This window comes from Girardinichthys multiradiatus, chromosome 1, assembly GCF_021462225.1.
Source record: "Girardinichthys multiradiatus isolate DD_20200921_A chromosome 1, DD_fGirMul_XY1, whole genome shotgun sequence".
In the NCBI taxonomy this organism is placed as follows: domain Eukaryota; kingdom Metazoa; phylum Chordata; class Actinopteri; order Cyprinodontiformes; family Goodeidae; genus Girardinichthys; species Girardinichthys multiradiatus.
This window is the reverse complement of record NC_061794.1, coordinates 19,410,603-19,426,745: the sequence shown is the minus strand read 5'-3', so window position 1 is coordinate 19,426,745 and position 16,143 is coordinate 19,410,603. Positions and strand designations below refer to the sequence as shown.

At 37.4% G+C, this 16,143-nt stretch overlaps 2 protein-coding genes across 2 annotated transcripts; one reads left to right on the top strand and one right to left on the bottom strand.

Moving 5' to 3' along the window:
* Window positions 1-5,275: 5,275 nt before the first annotated feature.
* On the bottom strand, window positions 5,276-7,774 carry LOC124875059 (chymotrypsin-C-like). The gene is made up of 8 exons (XM_047377279.1): window positions 7,701-7,774; window positions 7,495-7,583; window positions 6,929-7,026; window positions 6,645-6,767; window positions 6,427-6,563; window positions 5,971-6,116; window positions 5,468-5,620; window positions 5,276-5,368 (listed from the first exon to the last, which is right to left on the bottom strand). Exons 1-8 carry the CDS (start codon window positions 7,735-7,737, stop codon window positions 5,348-5,350), a joined length of 804 nt encoding a protein of 267 aa, XP_047233235.1. The 5' UTR covers window positions 7,738-7,774; the 3' UTR covers window positions 5,276-5,347.
* A 2,351-nt stretch (window positions 7,775-10,125) lies between these two features.
* On the top strand, window positions 10,126-13,122 carry LOC124875720 (chymotrypsin-like elastase family member 2A). Its single transcript, XM_047378438.1, has 8 exons — window positions 10,126-10,198; window positions 10,341-10,429; window positions 10,518-10,615; window positions 11,568-11,687; window positions 11,816-11,952; window positions 12,318-12,463; window positions 12,588-12,740; window positions 13,058-13,122. The coding sequence occupies exons 1-8, from the start codon at window positions 10,162-10,164 to the stop codon at window positions 13,073-13,075; spliced, it is 798 nt and encodes a 265-aa protein (XP_047234394.1). The 5' UTR covers window positions 10,126-10,161; the 3' UTR covers window positions 13,076-13,122.
* Window positions 13,123-16,143: the final 3,021 nt, after the last annotated feature.

Sequence of the window (16,143 nt, the reverse complement as noted above, 5' to 3'; positions counted from 1 at the left end):
GGTGCCAGGTCGTGCTGAAAAATGAAATCTTCATCTCCATAAAGCTTTTCAGCAGATGGAAGCATGAAGTGCTCCAAAATCTCCTGATAGCTAGCTGCATTGACCCTGCCCTTGATAAAACACAGTGGACCAACACCAGCAGCTTACACGGCACCCCAGACAATCACTGACCGTGGGTACTTGACACTGGACTTCTGGCATTTTGGCATTTCCTTCTCCCCAGTCTTCCTCCAGACTCTGGCACCTTGATTTCCGAATGACATGCAGAATTTGCTTTCATCCGAAAAAAGTACTTTGGACCACTGAGCAACAGTCCAGTGCTGCTTCTCTGTAGCCCAGGTCAGGCGTTTCTGCCGCTGTTTCTGGTTCAAAAGTGGCTTGATCTGGGGAATGCGGCACCTGTAGCCCATTTCCTGCACACGCCTGTGCACGGCGGCTCTGGATGTTTCTACTCTAGACTCAGTCCACAGCTTCCGCAGGTCCCCCAAGGTCTGGAATCGGCCCTTCTCCACAATCTTCCTCAGGGTCCGGTCACCTCTTCTCGTTGTGCAGCGTTTTCTGCCACACTTTTTCCTTCCCACAGACTTCCCACTGAGATGCCTTGATACAGCACTCTGGGAACAGCCTATTCGTTCAGAAATGTCTTTCTGTGTTTTACCCTCTTGCTTGAGGGTGTCAATAGTGGCCTTCTGGACAGCAGTCAGGTCGGCAGTCTTACCCATGATTGGGGTTTTGAGTGATGAACCAGGCTGGGAGTTTTAAAGGCCTCAGGAATCTTTTGCAGGTGTTTAGAGTTAACTCGTTGATTCAGATGATTAGGTTCATAGCTCGTTTAGAAACCCTTTTAATGATATGCTAATTTTGTGAGATAGGAATTTTGGGTTTTCATGAGCTGTATGCCAAAATCATCCGTATTAAGACAATAAAATACCTGAAATATTTCAGTTAGTGTGCAATGAATCTAAAATATATGAATGTTAAATTTTCATCATGACATTATGGAAAATAACGAAATTTATCACAATATGCTAATATTTTGAGAAGGACCTGTATATAAACTAGAAACTAGAGACGCTCACCTTTCGAATAAAGTATGTCGCGTGTTTGTCCAACATTGTCCCGTGCTGTAATTTCCGTGAGTAACGGAGGTTATAAAATTGGCAGTCTCGGCTGCTTCACGCAAAGGCCTCATTACGCACAGCTGTAGACACAGTCAACTCGTTATTTCAGCAACTCTCTTCACCTGTGTTTTTGTTGTTGTTGGATTTCTTTTATTATTTTGGCACAGAAGAGCCGTTCTGTAAGCTTTGGGAGAAATTACCAGGTTGAGCGACATTGAAATGCAGGATTCTTCAGACACCAGCGTGGATTTTGTTAAGGAGGAATTTGAGCAACTTCTTCTTATTGACCCAATTCATGAGTAAGTAATACAGTTACTTTATATTACATGGCTGTTATTTCAAAAATAGATGAAATTGCATGTTTATTTTAGTTTTGTAGCCAGAAAACTTAGCAATGAACCCCCCCCCAGAACAAAGGGATACATACCTGTTCTGTATGGCTGAAAGCCACTAAAGAAGCTGTTTTATCCTTTACACTTTACCAATAACACTACTGTTTTATAACATGGCTATTTTGTGTTATTTGGCTATTTTTGGAGTACAGTGGCAAATAATTTATCATCTTGTGACCAGAAAACATAGCTATGAACCAATCTATTTCTATATTTTTACAGCCAGGAGGAAGTAGGGCCATCCGGCACAGAAAAAATCTCTGCATCCCTCCACTTCGGTTGAGGCCTTCTCTTCTTCGAGGTAAGAAATCCATTCTGCAAACCATTGTGTTTACAAAAGAAACATAATGTGTCATCACAGTGTTAGCATTGTGCTCCTAGGCCTATTAAAAGTCATTGTCAGATGTGACTTCATTTTTAGTTTGCCATTTAGAAAAACAGAGTTAGTCTTCAACATATATCTTTCTGTTTCCCGAGTGAAAATGATGCAGAAGAAGATGAGTATAGCCACCTGCCTGTCAGCTACAGTCTGCCTCAAGGCCTGTGAAGCATAAGGTTGCTTCTGCTCCAAGAAAAAGGAACACTTCAACCAGGTCAATCTCCAGACGGGTGAGTAAGGCTACCCCTCCACCCCGTGATGACAGTGAGAACATGTGACACTCTCCAGGTGAGGCTGACACTGAGCCACAAGCTCCTATGTTTTCACCGAGGCTTTCTCCAGGACCCAGGATTGACACCCCTAGATAATTGTTTTTGTACACTTGTTTAGATTGTTTTCAATAAAATCCCTCTGTTGGGGGACAAACTGATGTAATTCAGCTTGTTTTCTATTCATTATATTGGTATTATGCTGTGCAGAATGGTACATTTTGATGGTACACAGGGTAAATGTCATGACCAAGGTTATTTCATATGCAGAAGGAGTCCTACAATGGAAATCTGCACTTTTATTTGACCAGATTCTCTTTTTTGAGGTGAAAAACAAATTTGGCACATTTGGCTAAATTGTGCCAAAATCCCAGCTCCGGCTGGCACATTGCCTTCTAAGGTTTTTGGGGAAAATAAATGCTTCAACTAATTCAGTCCAAATTTGCTGCAGTTATAGCCAAGATATTGATGAATACAACCTGGGGGTTCTCCTAGAATTTCCAAAGGATTTTCATGGTGTTTAACAATGTTTATTTAGAAAAAAAAATTAGACAAAGGCCAAAAAATAGAAGATTTACAGACATAGTAACAGTTGCAAAAGTGGTCCCATTGGAAATATATTAATTTAAGTTTACCTTTACACAGGTACCAAAGGTTTGCATGTATATATTATAGTTGTGGAGCTATACTTGATTTATTTAAGGTATGTGATTTCAGGTGGAAATTGGTCTAAAGCTCCTTACGGCTCAACAGGTTAAAGTATTAAGACTTTGAAGAAATGGTGACCTCTTCTTTTTGATCTGTGCTTGAATATGCTCTTTTCATTCTCTCAATGACATATTCAACAAAATGGTAGCAGTGGAGTGCAAAAATAGTGTGGTGACAAAATGGCTCTTAAGGTTTAAATTTCTTATCATCTGTGCACTTATCACAGACATTTAGTATTCATAATGTTTCAAAAAACAATATTTGATCAAAATGTAAATTCACTTGTGCATATTTTTAGATGTCGTATACATTTCAAGGTTGAACAAAAGGTTGGGTTTCGGCACCCAACTAACCTTTATAAAATCTTCAGTTTTATAGCATAGAGAGTAATCTTATTGCCAACTCATCCCCAGTGTAAATTTCGACACATGAATAAGAAGGACAGTGTAATAATTATCAGGACGTTCGGGCAGACAACCAATCAGAATAAGGCACTTTGTGAATATTCATGAGGTCTTGCTAAGACACAACCTGCCATAGGGGGCGCTAAGGTGATACACAGATTTTACACAAAATTAGGTTTATGTGTATTAAATGGGCATCTTGTTTTTTTATTTTTATTTTTAGGGTTAATGGATCAATAGAAACCATTCTACATCATCAGAATTGCATCAAAATTAGCAGGACACCGCTCCTGTCCTGTTAATACAAAATGTCCTTCTAGTGTGGTGTGTATTCTGACAAAATGTCCTGCTAAAACACAAATACCAACACACACACACATCCATCTATCTTTTTAAGGACTTTCATTGATTTCCATTGATTTTCATTCATTTCTATGGCTTAAACATGACCCGACCCCTAACCCTTTCACCATCTTCATAGGAGGCAACTACATGGCGGCCATTTTGTGCATGTACTGCTGTTTCAACACCCAGACAACTGTGATTAACCCTAAAGGGCAATATCTTTCATCACCCTTCCATGCTTACTAATGTTTTTTGAAAGCTGATAATAGCATACACAATGATTTCAGAAAAGCAATAAAACTTTCAAAATAAAAGCCTCAACCTTCCATCATTATTATTGATTTTTTTAAGCTGATAACAGTATACACAATAATTTTTGGAAGCAGGTTCTAATGGAAGTAACCCAGATCTGAAAAGACAACCATGCTACATTTTCAATATAAGACAAAACATGCTCTACAAAATAAAAGCATTTACATTTTCAACTATAGATCATTGCAGAACTGGGCATTACACTACTGTTGGAGTTCACCCAGTGTTGGAAATGGCACTATGCTGCTCCTTTGAAATATGGGTTACTGAAACTTTCAAAATAAAAGCCTCAACCCCACATAGTTACTATGGATTTTGTGAGCTGAAAAGAGCATAGAAAATGATTTTAAAATAGCAAGCGGGTTCTATATAACTAATGGAACGAACCCAGACCTGAAAGTACAACCATGCTGGACTTTCAAAATAAGACAAAATATGCTCTACAAAATAAAAGCCTATACAATTTAAACTATAGATCATTGCAAGACTGGACTTCACACTATTTTTGGAGCTCATCAAGTGTAGGAAATAGGACCATGTCAGCCCTTTAAAATAAGGCTTACTGAAACTTTCAAAATAAAAGCATCACTAGCCTTACTAATATTTTTTTAAGGTGATAATTGCATACATAATGATTTTTAAATAGCTAAACCTAACGGCCAGAGAACCTTTGTGGTCTGAGAAGCACGCACTGAGAGGCAGGCCCCGTCTACATTTCTTCCGAAATTTTCTAGTTAGTCTTATTATCTTATTAGTTGGGAATGTGAAGATTCCAGGAAGAGGATAAGATGCAAGGTGAGGGAGATTGGTGTACAGGTATTTACTTTAAAAATGTTACTAAGGATGTGTCACAGAACACTGGTGAGGGAATTATTGAACTTCTTAAGATTAATAGGAGTTTTTTTTACAGAACATAAAGTACAGTTACATTTGGGCATTTAGGATTTTCTAGGGTATTTGTAGTAGCTGTGTGCTTTTGTGTGAGCATGCATGTGTGTGTGTCCTGGTTTGTTTAGGAGGATACATTTAGATCATAGAAAAACAAGAATCAATCAGCGCTAGAACATTATTGTTAACTGCTGCTTTCAGTTTAAGAAAAAACACTTATTCATTAAAAAAATTTATTTTAGCAGTTCTTGGCTATTCATTTGTTTTAATAGCTAAAAGTTATATTTTTCTAAAAGGTGTCAAGAGAGTGGAACAAAGCATAATTTTAGTACTTTTGCAACTTTCATTTAATGAAAAAAGCAACAATTATTTTCTGATTTTTAAGGCTCAAAATGAGCTTGTTCCATTGTTTTTTAACAAGACTGGAACGTCAGGTCAATAAAAAACCAAGATAACATAAAGTATAGAAAAGGTTTTATTTCTTTTAGAGTGACTAGAATGTCAGTTTAGGTCTTTAAATGGTACTCCATCAGTCGAACAGCATCATGTACTGTGAAAAAATCATGAAGATGTGTCTTTTTATGACATGTATCACATAAAAAATTTGAACTCTATATACAGTGATTTAGCAGCAGTTTCAGAAGCTTACATGGTTAATCCAGTCCACGAAGGAGCTGACTTTAGTGAACACAGTGGGCTTCTTGTAGTAGTTGCAGACAGGCCCAGGGCCAAAGCTAACAATCCCATGAACCTCCCAGGATCCATCAGGGGCCTGACAGTTCAGAGGACCACCAGCGTCTCCCTAAACAGTGCCACAAAAACAAAATTTCAGTTATCAAAATCTGAGAGTAAAAATGTAATACACATATATGTTGCATATATATCTGCAAGATAAATTTAACAGACTTTCTTGACAGAAATAGATTATTCACTTTGTATATTTAAGCAGATCTTCTATGCAGACATCTTATTTCAAGTAAAAGTAAAAGATAGCAAATTTTCATTTCTGTATAAAGTCGTCCTTAAAAAAGTGCAATGATTATAAAAATATCAAATATTTTTGTGAATTGTTTTTTTTAAAAACCAACGTTATCCATCAGTATCCACAGGAAGAGTCAATACTAACTGAAAATATTTGTGTTTAGGACTCACATGGCATCCAGAAACAATTCCGTCTCCACCAGCACAGACCATAGTTTGTGTCACCTGAGAGCCCCACCAGTCTGACTGGCTGCAGGTAGCGTAGTCCACAACTGGCAGCAGAGCCTGCTGCAGGATGTCAGCGATGGGACCTCCGGCTGTGCACATAAGAGATGCATTAACCACTGTACAACAAAGCCACAATTGCACCTCATTTTACTTTGCTAATTAACAAATAAATCCAGTGACTGTGAACCTGTAAACATAATTAAATACTATAGAATTACAATCTATTCTGCTTGCTTTAAGGTATAGAAACTCAACAGTGCTTTCTCATCTTTCTTAATTTCATAATGCTAGAATATATGTAGGATGGCCACAGGTGGGCAGTATTACACATCACATAGAATGCAACCTTTATTTGATTATGTTCCAGCCAACCCAAAAAATTTAAAATAGACAACTCACTGTAGAGGCGACCCCACCCGGTCACAAAGCATGGTGCATCATGAGGGAGGATAAAGCCTTCAGCAGGAAGACAAGAGGGATGGATGGTGTCAGATAATTCAACAGGGGCCGCCAGCCTGATCAGGGCAATGTCATTACTGTGGAACACGAACATCAGACTTTATCAGTACTAATATTGCTGCACTCTTCAGAAAAACAGTTTAGACCATAATAGTTACCGAGTGAGGAAAGAGGTCCAATTTTCGTGCACAATGATGTTGGCCAGGTTCACAAATACAGAGCCATTCTCATTTTCGACCAGGTTGTGCTTTCCCAGAGCCACTCTGTACTGCCTGGTTGAGCTACGAGTTGAAAAATCAGAAGCAGCAGAGATCTGATTTAACACTATGTTCATGTGTTTGCATTTTCAGAAATAACATAATTAATTGGTTTTATATAGAAAGAAATATTTTTAAATGTGACTCATGAGTCTTTATAAAAGGGTTCTGTGACAGTTTCCCACCTGATACAGTGAGCAACAGTTAGAACCCACTGGTCAGAGATCAGAGTTCCCGCGCAGGTGTGTCTCCATTCACCATTATTGTTGTATTGCAGGGAAATCTGACAATAACAAGAATTATTTTCATGTCTTGTTATCATTGTTTTAGCTGGTGTTGACATTTATGCTACCAGTGTTTTGATGAGAATTTGTAACTCCTACTTTAATAATATTCTGTTAATCTGTTGATCTTTATGATCCAATGAAACCCAGCAGGGGGCCACTGTGCTGCGCCAAAGGAGCATTTTGGGGGCTAATATCCTTGCTCATGGAGCCATTATTTTAGATATTTTAGCTTTTGCAGTAGATCTTCAAAAGGTTGTATAAAATGGAACTGACGTTTCATTAATGTAATTGAAATAAGTGAGTACCTGTTGTTATTCCCTTATATTATGTTCAAAAGATACATGTAAACTAGCTTTATGCTTATTATTCATTTCTGCACCCAAAATATCTGTTCACGCTGCCTTAATGATTTTAACATATATAATTTTACAGGTTTCTTTGTAGAGCTTCATATTTTTTTTTACCTGCCAGGGCCAGCTGTGAGGCCTGACATCCTCTCCGTTAACCACTCGACTCACCACAGGTTGGTAGGTAGGATTGCCACACCCGTAGGCTGAAATCAAAGATGAGACTTACTTGCATGTTTCAGGTAAATATGGCACACCAAATGAAGAGAGGGGGGTAAAAAAATTATTTTATCTGTTGTTTTTAGCAGGAAAGTCTTTCTTACCGCCAGCAAAGAGCAAAGCAAGCACCACAAACTTCATTGTATCAGTAGCGTCACAGTTTGAAGTAAACTTCTGAGATATTTATATCTGTCACCACCTTTCTTATGTAACCTGCAAAATCTGGACCTTATTCCTGGAAAATTACTCCTTGAGAAAATTTAACAGAGGGGGTGGAGCTATAGGTGGACATGCAGAACTGGCAGATGTCCAATACAATTCCAAGGTCAAAGCTGCAGCTGAAGATGCATTTTCTATTTTTTTAATTGTTTATTGAACATGTCACAGCCATTTACTATTCCTGAAGTTTTATTGTCAAGAACTACAAAAAAAAAACCTTGAATGACACACCTAACCATATAAACTGGCCAGTAACTGTTTTTGGATTTTGCTGATTGTTGACTTACCTTACATAAAGCTCAAAAATATGTAAGGTATAGCTTATGTAATCTCTTGTATTACAGAACTTGCTTTTGTCTGTGTGGATCCATTAACAGTTTTCCATCTCATCAAAACTTTACATAAATAAAAGGTGTAATGACTCAGGTTTTTCACTTTTATTTGATTTTATTTTTACAAATAAATATCTGAAAAGTATGGCATACACATTTAGTGGAAGTCTTTTTTGATTCATCAACGATTGTGCTCTAAACTGGATTTGTGAGGAGTGCAGCATTATACCAGGCTGAGTACTGACGAAGTTTAATCTGATACTCTGAAATAAAATCCAGTGCAACCTACCACCTTCAGAAATCACCTAAGAAGTGAAGAGACTTCACTTGTGTGTTCCAGTAGTTGCTAGTATAGATCCAGCTGTTCTGGGAATGCCGCAGAGGTTTGTGAGAGAACATTAGCTAACAAACAGCCTCATGCAGATCAAGAAACAGAGCAGAGAGGCCTGAAATAAAGTTGATGAGAAGTTTAAAGCAGAGTTAGGGTCCACCTTCAAACCCACTCATCCCGTTCAATAATTTGCTCCACAATTTTCCGCTGGAGGTAGCTATTCACACACCACAATGTATTGTATCAGAATCTTGATTTTCAGATCTTTCCAAAGGAAGGGACTTTGTTATTTACTCACAAAGCCATCCTACAGAAGCAACTTCCATACTTATCTGACCTGCTTTTCTGGAACGTTACTAATCATTATACCTGTAATCAATCATAGATTACAAGTTCCAAAAGCTTTTATGGATCTAGGAAGATCAGCCTTTTGTTTTCACGCACCTGACACTTGTTATATGCTGCAACAATGCTTTAATCTGACATCACTGACTCCTCTGTCTCAGTTTTTATTACTAATCTTATTAATTAAAAGTGTCACTGTTATGAGTCTTAGCTGTTATCCCTTTTCCAATTTTTGGTCTTTGTATGGTATATGATGGTTTTACCTTGACACAATTGAAAGAGAGTTCTACCTCACTGGCACTTTTTGAGTATTAAATAAGTAAACATTGATGAAATAAATCAATATCCAAAGATTTGAAGATCTCATGGAGCACTGATCAATCCAATATTGGGAAATGAAAAGAAATTGGCATTTGTGCAGCAACTATTAATTGTCTACAACTCAGACATGGCCCTTGTTGAAAATTGGCCACAAACAAATTCTTGAAGGAAAACCAAAAGATGTTCCATTATGTTTTCCACAAGCAAATGTGGAAAAGATGTCCTGGTTAGAAGAGACCAAAACGGAAATCTCTGGCCAACATGTGAAAAACATAAGGGCAGAAAAATAACCCTGAACAAACCATCTCCACATTGAAACAGTGTGATGGCAGCATCATTCTGTGAGAATGATTACTTCAGCAGGGACAGGGAAGTTGATCAGATCTGTGGAAAGGACAGATGGAGCTAAATTCAATAATCCTGAAAAAAAAAAACAGATAAAAGCCACAAAAGACTTGAAAATGGGGCTAAGGTTCAACTTCCAACACAACAATAACACAAAATATCCAACTAGAGTCACAATAAAATGGTTTAGATAAAAAGTATATTCATGTGTTAGAATGGCTTACCAAAGGCTTACCAACTGATCATCTGTTACAAACTTCAGAATCGTTTAAATATTTTTGTAAAGAAAAAATGGATGGATTTTAGGCCAGTTTTCTTTGTAACACGGCTCATTTTCTATGCATCACTCAAAGCTTCATCCTAGCTTCAGCAGTCATACAGATTGGACATCAAATGTTTTTTTAACCATGACTGTATTTTCTCCATGGCTGTATGAGTAGTCTTCATTTTAATAAAAAAAAAGAAAAACATATTTTGTCAACAAAAGTATTTTCTCTGCTGATAAAAAAGCTGACCACATCAGGAGGCATCTGTGTGTTTCTCACACAGGTACGGTGGAAACAGGAGAGATACGGTGCATTTATCTTCACTGCAATATTCTGAGATGGCCACAGACCAGAGCTATACTATATAAAGAGCTACAAGTCACCATAAAACTCACTGACAGTCACAATGAAGTTTGTGATCTTGGCTTTGTTCGTTGCCAGTGGTAAGCTAAAGATTCCTCGTTAACAAAAGAAAATCTTTTACTGAATGTCCTAAACACAAAGATGAAATGCAAACATGTATGTTTAGATTCTAATAATGGCAAGAATAGCAATGTTTTCTACTGTAGTTGTATTGTCTCGTAGCCTACGGCTGTGGCCGGCCCACCAAACCCCCCATCATCTCCAAGGTTATTGGCGGAGATGATGTCCGTCAGAACAGCTGGCCCTGGCAGGTATTTACCCTTCTTACTAGACTCCATAGTTTGAAAGTTTTTTGCAAATTATAACACATGTGTGTACCTGTTTTTATGCTCTCCTCAGGTGTCTCTTCAGTACAAGAGTGGTAGTGCTTTCTACCACACTTGTGGTGGCACTCTGATCTCCGACCTGTGGGTCATCACTGCTGCTCACTGCATTGGGTAAAGAAAATAGACAAATATAATTATGACTTAAACACCCAGGCAACACTTAAGAAATTAAGGATCTAAAATATGGGGAAAAAATATGATCATTTAAAAAATCTAGTATTACAATTAAGATATACATTAAGATAACTTTAAAAAAATGATTAAGTCTGATGACTGTAGAAACAGTGAGAAGTTGGATTACAAATGTAACATAGAGGGAAAAAAACACAAATTTGCCACACTGTGTATTTATTATTTATTAACCCTTAAGTAGTTCTTAAAAATCCTAACAAATGTGTCCCTGAGGACAAACAGTGGTTGCTTCCCCAAAGAAATGATGTAAAAATATCTTATTGATTTCTCTTTCATTTTAAACATGTCAGTCTTTTAAAACTTTTTCAGCCTAAAATTATGACAGCAAATAATACCTATATGTTTGGGATTGGCAAGCTTTTAAAGCTCAGTGGTTAACCAAACTTCAGTGTTTTTGTTGAAAAAGACTGAATTATTTTAATAAAATATATTTCCAGGAGGATTACTTTTGTACAATGTCAAATAAAAAACAAAAAACTAAACTTGCACTTTAGACATTTAAATCTTTTGAGACTACTTCAGCCTGAAAACCTTAACTTTTAATCATACTTGTGTTTTTTTAGGCCTTTTAAAATCTGCATGTTTACATAGCTACAAAGTTTTTATTGAAAACAAAACAAGAAAATACTTATTTTTATTATCATTATTTGACCCTGAGACGGGTCAATGATTGGTAGCTGAGATAAGTAGAGTATTCTTGTTTTTAATCATTGACATTAAAGAAAGATGTAATGCTTTAAATCCCTTGGCATTTTTAATTCTATACTGTACATCCAAAACTGTAGTGGTTTTCTATTAGTAACTTTTGTGATGGAGGGAATGTTTTTGATATCTCATCAGATCTTGTTCTGTGTTTTTTGTGGCATTACAGAAGCCGCACCTACAGAGTCTACCTGGGAAAACATGACCTGACCACCAACGAGGCTGGTTCCACTGCCATCAGCCCCCAAAAGATCATCGTCCATCCCAACTGGGACTCTTATAATATCCGGTGGGCAATAGTTTTCTCACAGAGAACTCACAGTATGTTGGGTGTTTTTATATGATGCTGTGAGTGTTTAGTGTTAATTCTCCACAGTGCAGTGTTTCTGATTGTTTAATCTGTATCTTACGGTCCAGTAACGACATTGCCCTGATCAAGCTGGAAACTCCTGTCACATTCTCAGCTGCCATCACCCCCGCCTGTCTTCCCAGCTCTGGTGAAATCCTGCCTCACAACGCTCCCTGCTACGTCACTGGCTGGGGAAGTCTCTGGAGTAAGTTCTGAGGCACAAAAAGAACACAAATAATCTACCTTATTTTTGTGTCCCATGTTTGATGTTACATTTTGACCAGCAGCCCGCCCTTATTTCATTTTTTTTTTTTTTCTTTTGAAAACTGGTTACACAGAGGTTTATCATGATCCTAAATGTGATTTGCTATGAACCCGATTAAGGTTGAAGTGAATAAACCTTTTCAAATAATTCATTATTCCAGCTAATCTGTAAATGTACAACAAAAATACTTCTCTTTAATTGATGGCACATGCGCAAAACTCAAAAAATAAGTTGAAAGTAGTTCATGTATATGTTCTTATGAATTTCAGATGTTAATCTGAATATCTTGTTTGATTTTAATTAAGCTGGAGGTCCCGTTGCTGACATCCTGCAACAAGCTCTCCTCCCTGTGGTTGGCCAGTCCACCTGCACCTTGCCTGACTGGTGGGGCTCCCTGGTCACCAGCAGCATGATTTGTGCTGGAGGCGATGGTGTGGTATCTAGCTGCAATGTATGTCAGACTATTTAGATTTGATAAACTTTCATCTTCAGATAAGACACTTTCCTCGCCTTAGACACTTAAGTCTGTTAATGCCATGTTGACCCGAGTCACATTTGTCCCTCCTGTCCTCCAGGGAGACTCAGGTGGTCCCCTGAACTGCCAGAGGTCTGATGGCACCTGGGATGTCCATGGAGTGGTGAGCTTTGGCTCAAGTATGGGCTGCAACTACCCCAAGAAGCCCTCTGTCTTTACCAGAGTCAGTGCATACATCAGCTGGATCAACAATGTGAGTGAAAACATTTGTATACCATCAATATTGGTTAATAGTACTGCATGATAATATATATATATATATATATATATATATTTTTTTTTTTTTTTTTAACTTAAGATTTTAATAACCCAGTATGCTGTATATTTTAGAGAGGGGTTGACAAAGTTTGCAATTGTTACAAACAATATAAAGCACAAAATGACAAACTGTTGGATGACAGTTATTTGGATGTGTTAGAAATCTGAGAGAAGATCTTATTAAAGGGTTGAAATCTGATGAAATATTCTGTTATCACACAGACTAAAGAAATAATTTCCATTCTTTTTCAGGTGATGGCCACTAACTAAAATGGCTGGGTCCTTGTTGCACTTGTACTTGAAGCTTGCCAAATAAATAAAAAAAGAAAAAAAAAACATTATTTCTGTGTTTTAATCAGACACCAGACAAATGTATTCAACATATACATTTATTTTATTTATTTTCAGTGCCAGCTGTGCACACACTACTAGTCAATTCAAAAGTGCAAACTTACAGAACTGTGAAAACCATGGACACCCTGAAAGCCTTTGGGCATATGAACATTTAAAATTAACTTTAACAGCACTAAACAATTCAAGTAATGTCAATAAATAAAAAAACAACATATCTTAAGAAAATATCTTTCAGACCTTTTTGTAAAATGTAATTTAATAGAAAGTAAAGTCTGCCCAGGTAAAAATTAAGACAATCCCATTTTTATTTCTACTTAAAATGGCTAAAATCACAAGTAGATGTGTCACATAAGATGTAAATGCTAAAGCATTGTTTGTCAGAATTTTGAAGGAGGTTTAACGTCAGACATTTAGTTTGGTGTGCTCCTGACTATTGAAGTGAGAGGGAACATTATGATAGGATCCAAAGTAAGGTGTTTAGAAAGAAGGTTGTAGCAGCTAATGAGTCTGCTAAGGAATATAAAGAGATCTTAAAAATAGAAAGACTTACGGAATAATGTAATTTGGACAGATTCTACAATTGAATTATTTGGTGACAAATCATCTCATACCAATTATGAAGCATAGAGCTGTAAGTGTCATGGTTTGGAAATCCTTTTCTGGAACAGGACCTGGCCCACTAACTATCATAGAGCCCGCTATGAAATCTACTATGCATCAGAGACTTCTTGAGGAAAACAGCCCCTTTTCCACTGAAAGCTCTAGAATGTCCCAGGATTTGTTTGACCCAGGTAAAAATAATCCTGGGAATTTGGATGCCTTCTGTTTCCATTACTCAGAAAGGCCACGTACCATTTATTTTTTTTCTTACAACTATTGCGAAGTAGTTTAAAATTAATATCTACATTACCTTAAAATGTCAGAAATCTCAGATGAAAAATATTACATTTTATATTCTGGTACTTGCAGTTATTCACCACATACTGAACGTGTTATATTGACTTTCAGTCGCCACAAAAAGATAACAGGTTAACTTTTAGCTTACTTTAGCAGTCAGACCACCCTGTGACCAGAGTTCTGCTGCTCTGCAAACTCAGACGGAACATTTCAAAGTAGGCTCATAATCTTGATGATCTGACTGCAAAGATGAAGTTTTGAGGTCTTCTTTCTCACTTAAAAACATCTTATAACTACTTTTTGTGACAAATTAATGGTATAAAAATGATACATTTGTATATTGGCTGCTGCCATTATGGCAGCCTGTGGTGCAATGCCTCACTGCTCAAAACCCTTTAACAAGCCTGGGGAAATCTGAAAAGTCCTACCTCAGAGTGTGACATTTTACCTGTGAAAGTAAGGTCTGGGGAAATTGTAATTACCCAGATAATTTTGTATCAAAACAGACCCTGAGCTTTCCACCACTCCCACAAGCATTGGAAAAGTGGCTAATGTGAGACAACCTGTTATACTTCTTTATGGGGTGTCCTAATTTTTGTCTGTGTAATGTGGAATTAAAGTGGAAAGCACAAAGGGAAATCCACACAAGCATATGGAGTTGGATTCAAGAATGAACAGAATGGCACAGGATGTATGAAGAGTATTTATAATTTTGCACATGCTCACTTGAGCGTGTAAAGAACACACTGCAGAATGAAAGAGAGAGTTCATGTTTCCATGAAGTTCTTTCCCTCCACTTCTCCACTGCTGTCTTCCATCTCTGCTGTAGTAATCTGTAGCTTAACAATTTTTAAACTCACATAAAGTTTTGCAATGTCCTCCATGAGTTCCCAAAAAACTAAAAAAGGAAACAGTGCATGAGAATAGCAATGGCATCCTCTTTGCCTGCTTTGCATAGCTAATAACAGCTCAGCTGGAATGTTCTGAATGGCAAGGTGCAATGAGTAATTTGATGAACATATAATATTACTTCCTCTATCCGGTTTACCCTTCCTGTAAGAAACAAATGTCTAGCTAAAAATACACAATTGCATAAAATCCAGGAAACAAACATGGGAAATGTTTAGGAAAAAATACATCTCACAGAGAATCAGCCGCAGGAGTCCCTTCTGGGCATTATTGTTAAGATAGGTTGTACAAGTCTGAAATGTCACAGTCCTTTTAAGATTTCCCTGACTGTAGAATAATATGATTTTATTAGAAGAAATCAATGAAAACCTTTACCTTAAGCAAATACAAAAAACATCACAACATAAAACATCACAGTCGGATTAACCACATGAAATCTGCTACCTCTTTGCCACATGTAGACTAATTTGAGCTTGTCCTATCAATTACAGGTCCTTCTCAAAATATTAGCATATTGTGATAAAGTTCATTATTTTCGATAATGTCATGATGAAAATTTAACATTCATATATTTTAGATTCATTGCACACTAACTGAAATATTTCAGGTCTTTTATTGTCTTAATACGGATAATTTTGACATACAGCTCATGAAAACCCAAAATTCCTATCTCACAAAATTAGCATATTTCATCCGACCAATAAAAGAAAAATGTTTTTAATACAAAAAACGTCAACCTTCAAATAATCATGTACAGTTATGCACTCAATACTTGGTCGGGAATCCTTTGGCAGAAATGACTGCTTCAATGCGGCGTGGCATGGAGGCAATCAGCCTGTGGCACTGCTGACGTCTTATGGAGGCCCAGGATGCTTCGATAGCGGCCTTTAGCACATCCAGAGTGTTGGGTCTTGAGTCTCTCAACGTTCTCTTCACAATATCCCACAGATTCTCTATGGGGTTCAGGTCAGGAGAGTTAGCAGGCCAATTGAGCACAGTGATACCATGGTCAGTAAACCATTTACCAGTGGTTTTGGCACTGTGAGCAGGTGCCAGGTCGTGCTGAAAAATGAAATCTTCATCTCCATAAAGCTTTTCAGCAGATGGAAGCATGAAGTGCTCCAGAATCCCCTGATAGCTAGCTGCATTGACCCTGCCCTTGATAAAACACAGTGGAC

Bases quoted from the DNA above. Each gene is read 5' to 3' on its own strand.
- LOC124875059 (XM_047377279.1), bottom strand. From the start codon at position 7,737: ATGAAGTTTGTGGTGCTTGCTTTGCTCTTTGCTGGCG. The intron at 7,027-7,494 runs GTAAAAAAAAAT...TGTTATTGTCAG, and splicing joins CTCACAGCTGGCCCTGGCAG to ATTTCCCTGCAATACAACAA. The intron at 6,117-6,426 runs GTGAGTTGTCTA...TTATGTGCACAG, and splicing joins CGGGTGGGGTCGCCTCTACA to CCGGAGGTCCCATCGCTGAC.
- LOC124875720 (XM_047378438.1), top strand. From the start codon at position 10,162: ATGAAGTTTGTGATCTTGGCTTTGTTCGTTGCCAGTG. The intron at 11,953-12,317 runs GTAAGTTCTGAG...ATTTTAATTAAG, and splicing joins TGGCTGGGGAAGTCTCTGGA to CTGGAGGTCCCGTTGCTGAC. The intron at 12,464-12,587 runs GTATGTCAGACT...CCTGTCCTCCAG, and splicing joins GTGTGGTATCTAGCTGCAAT to GGAGACTCAGGTGGTCCCCT.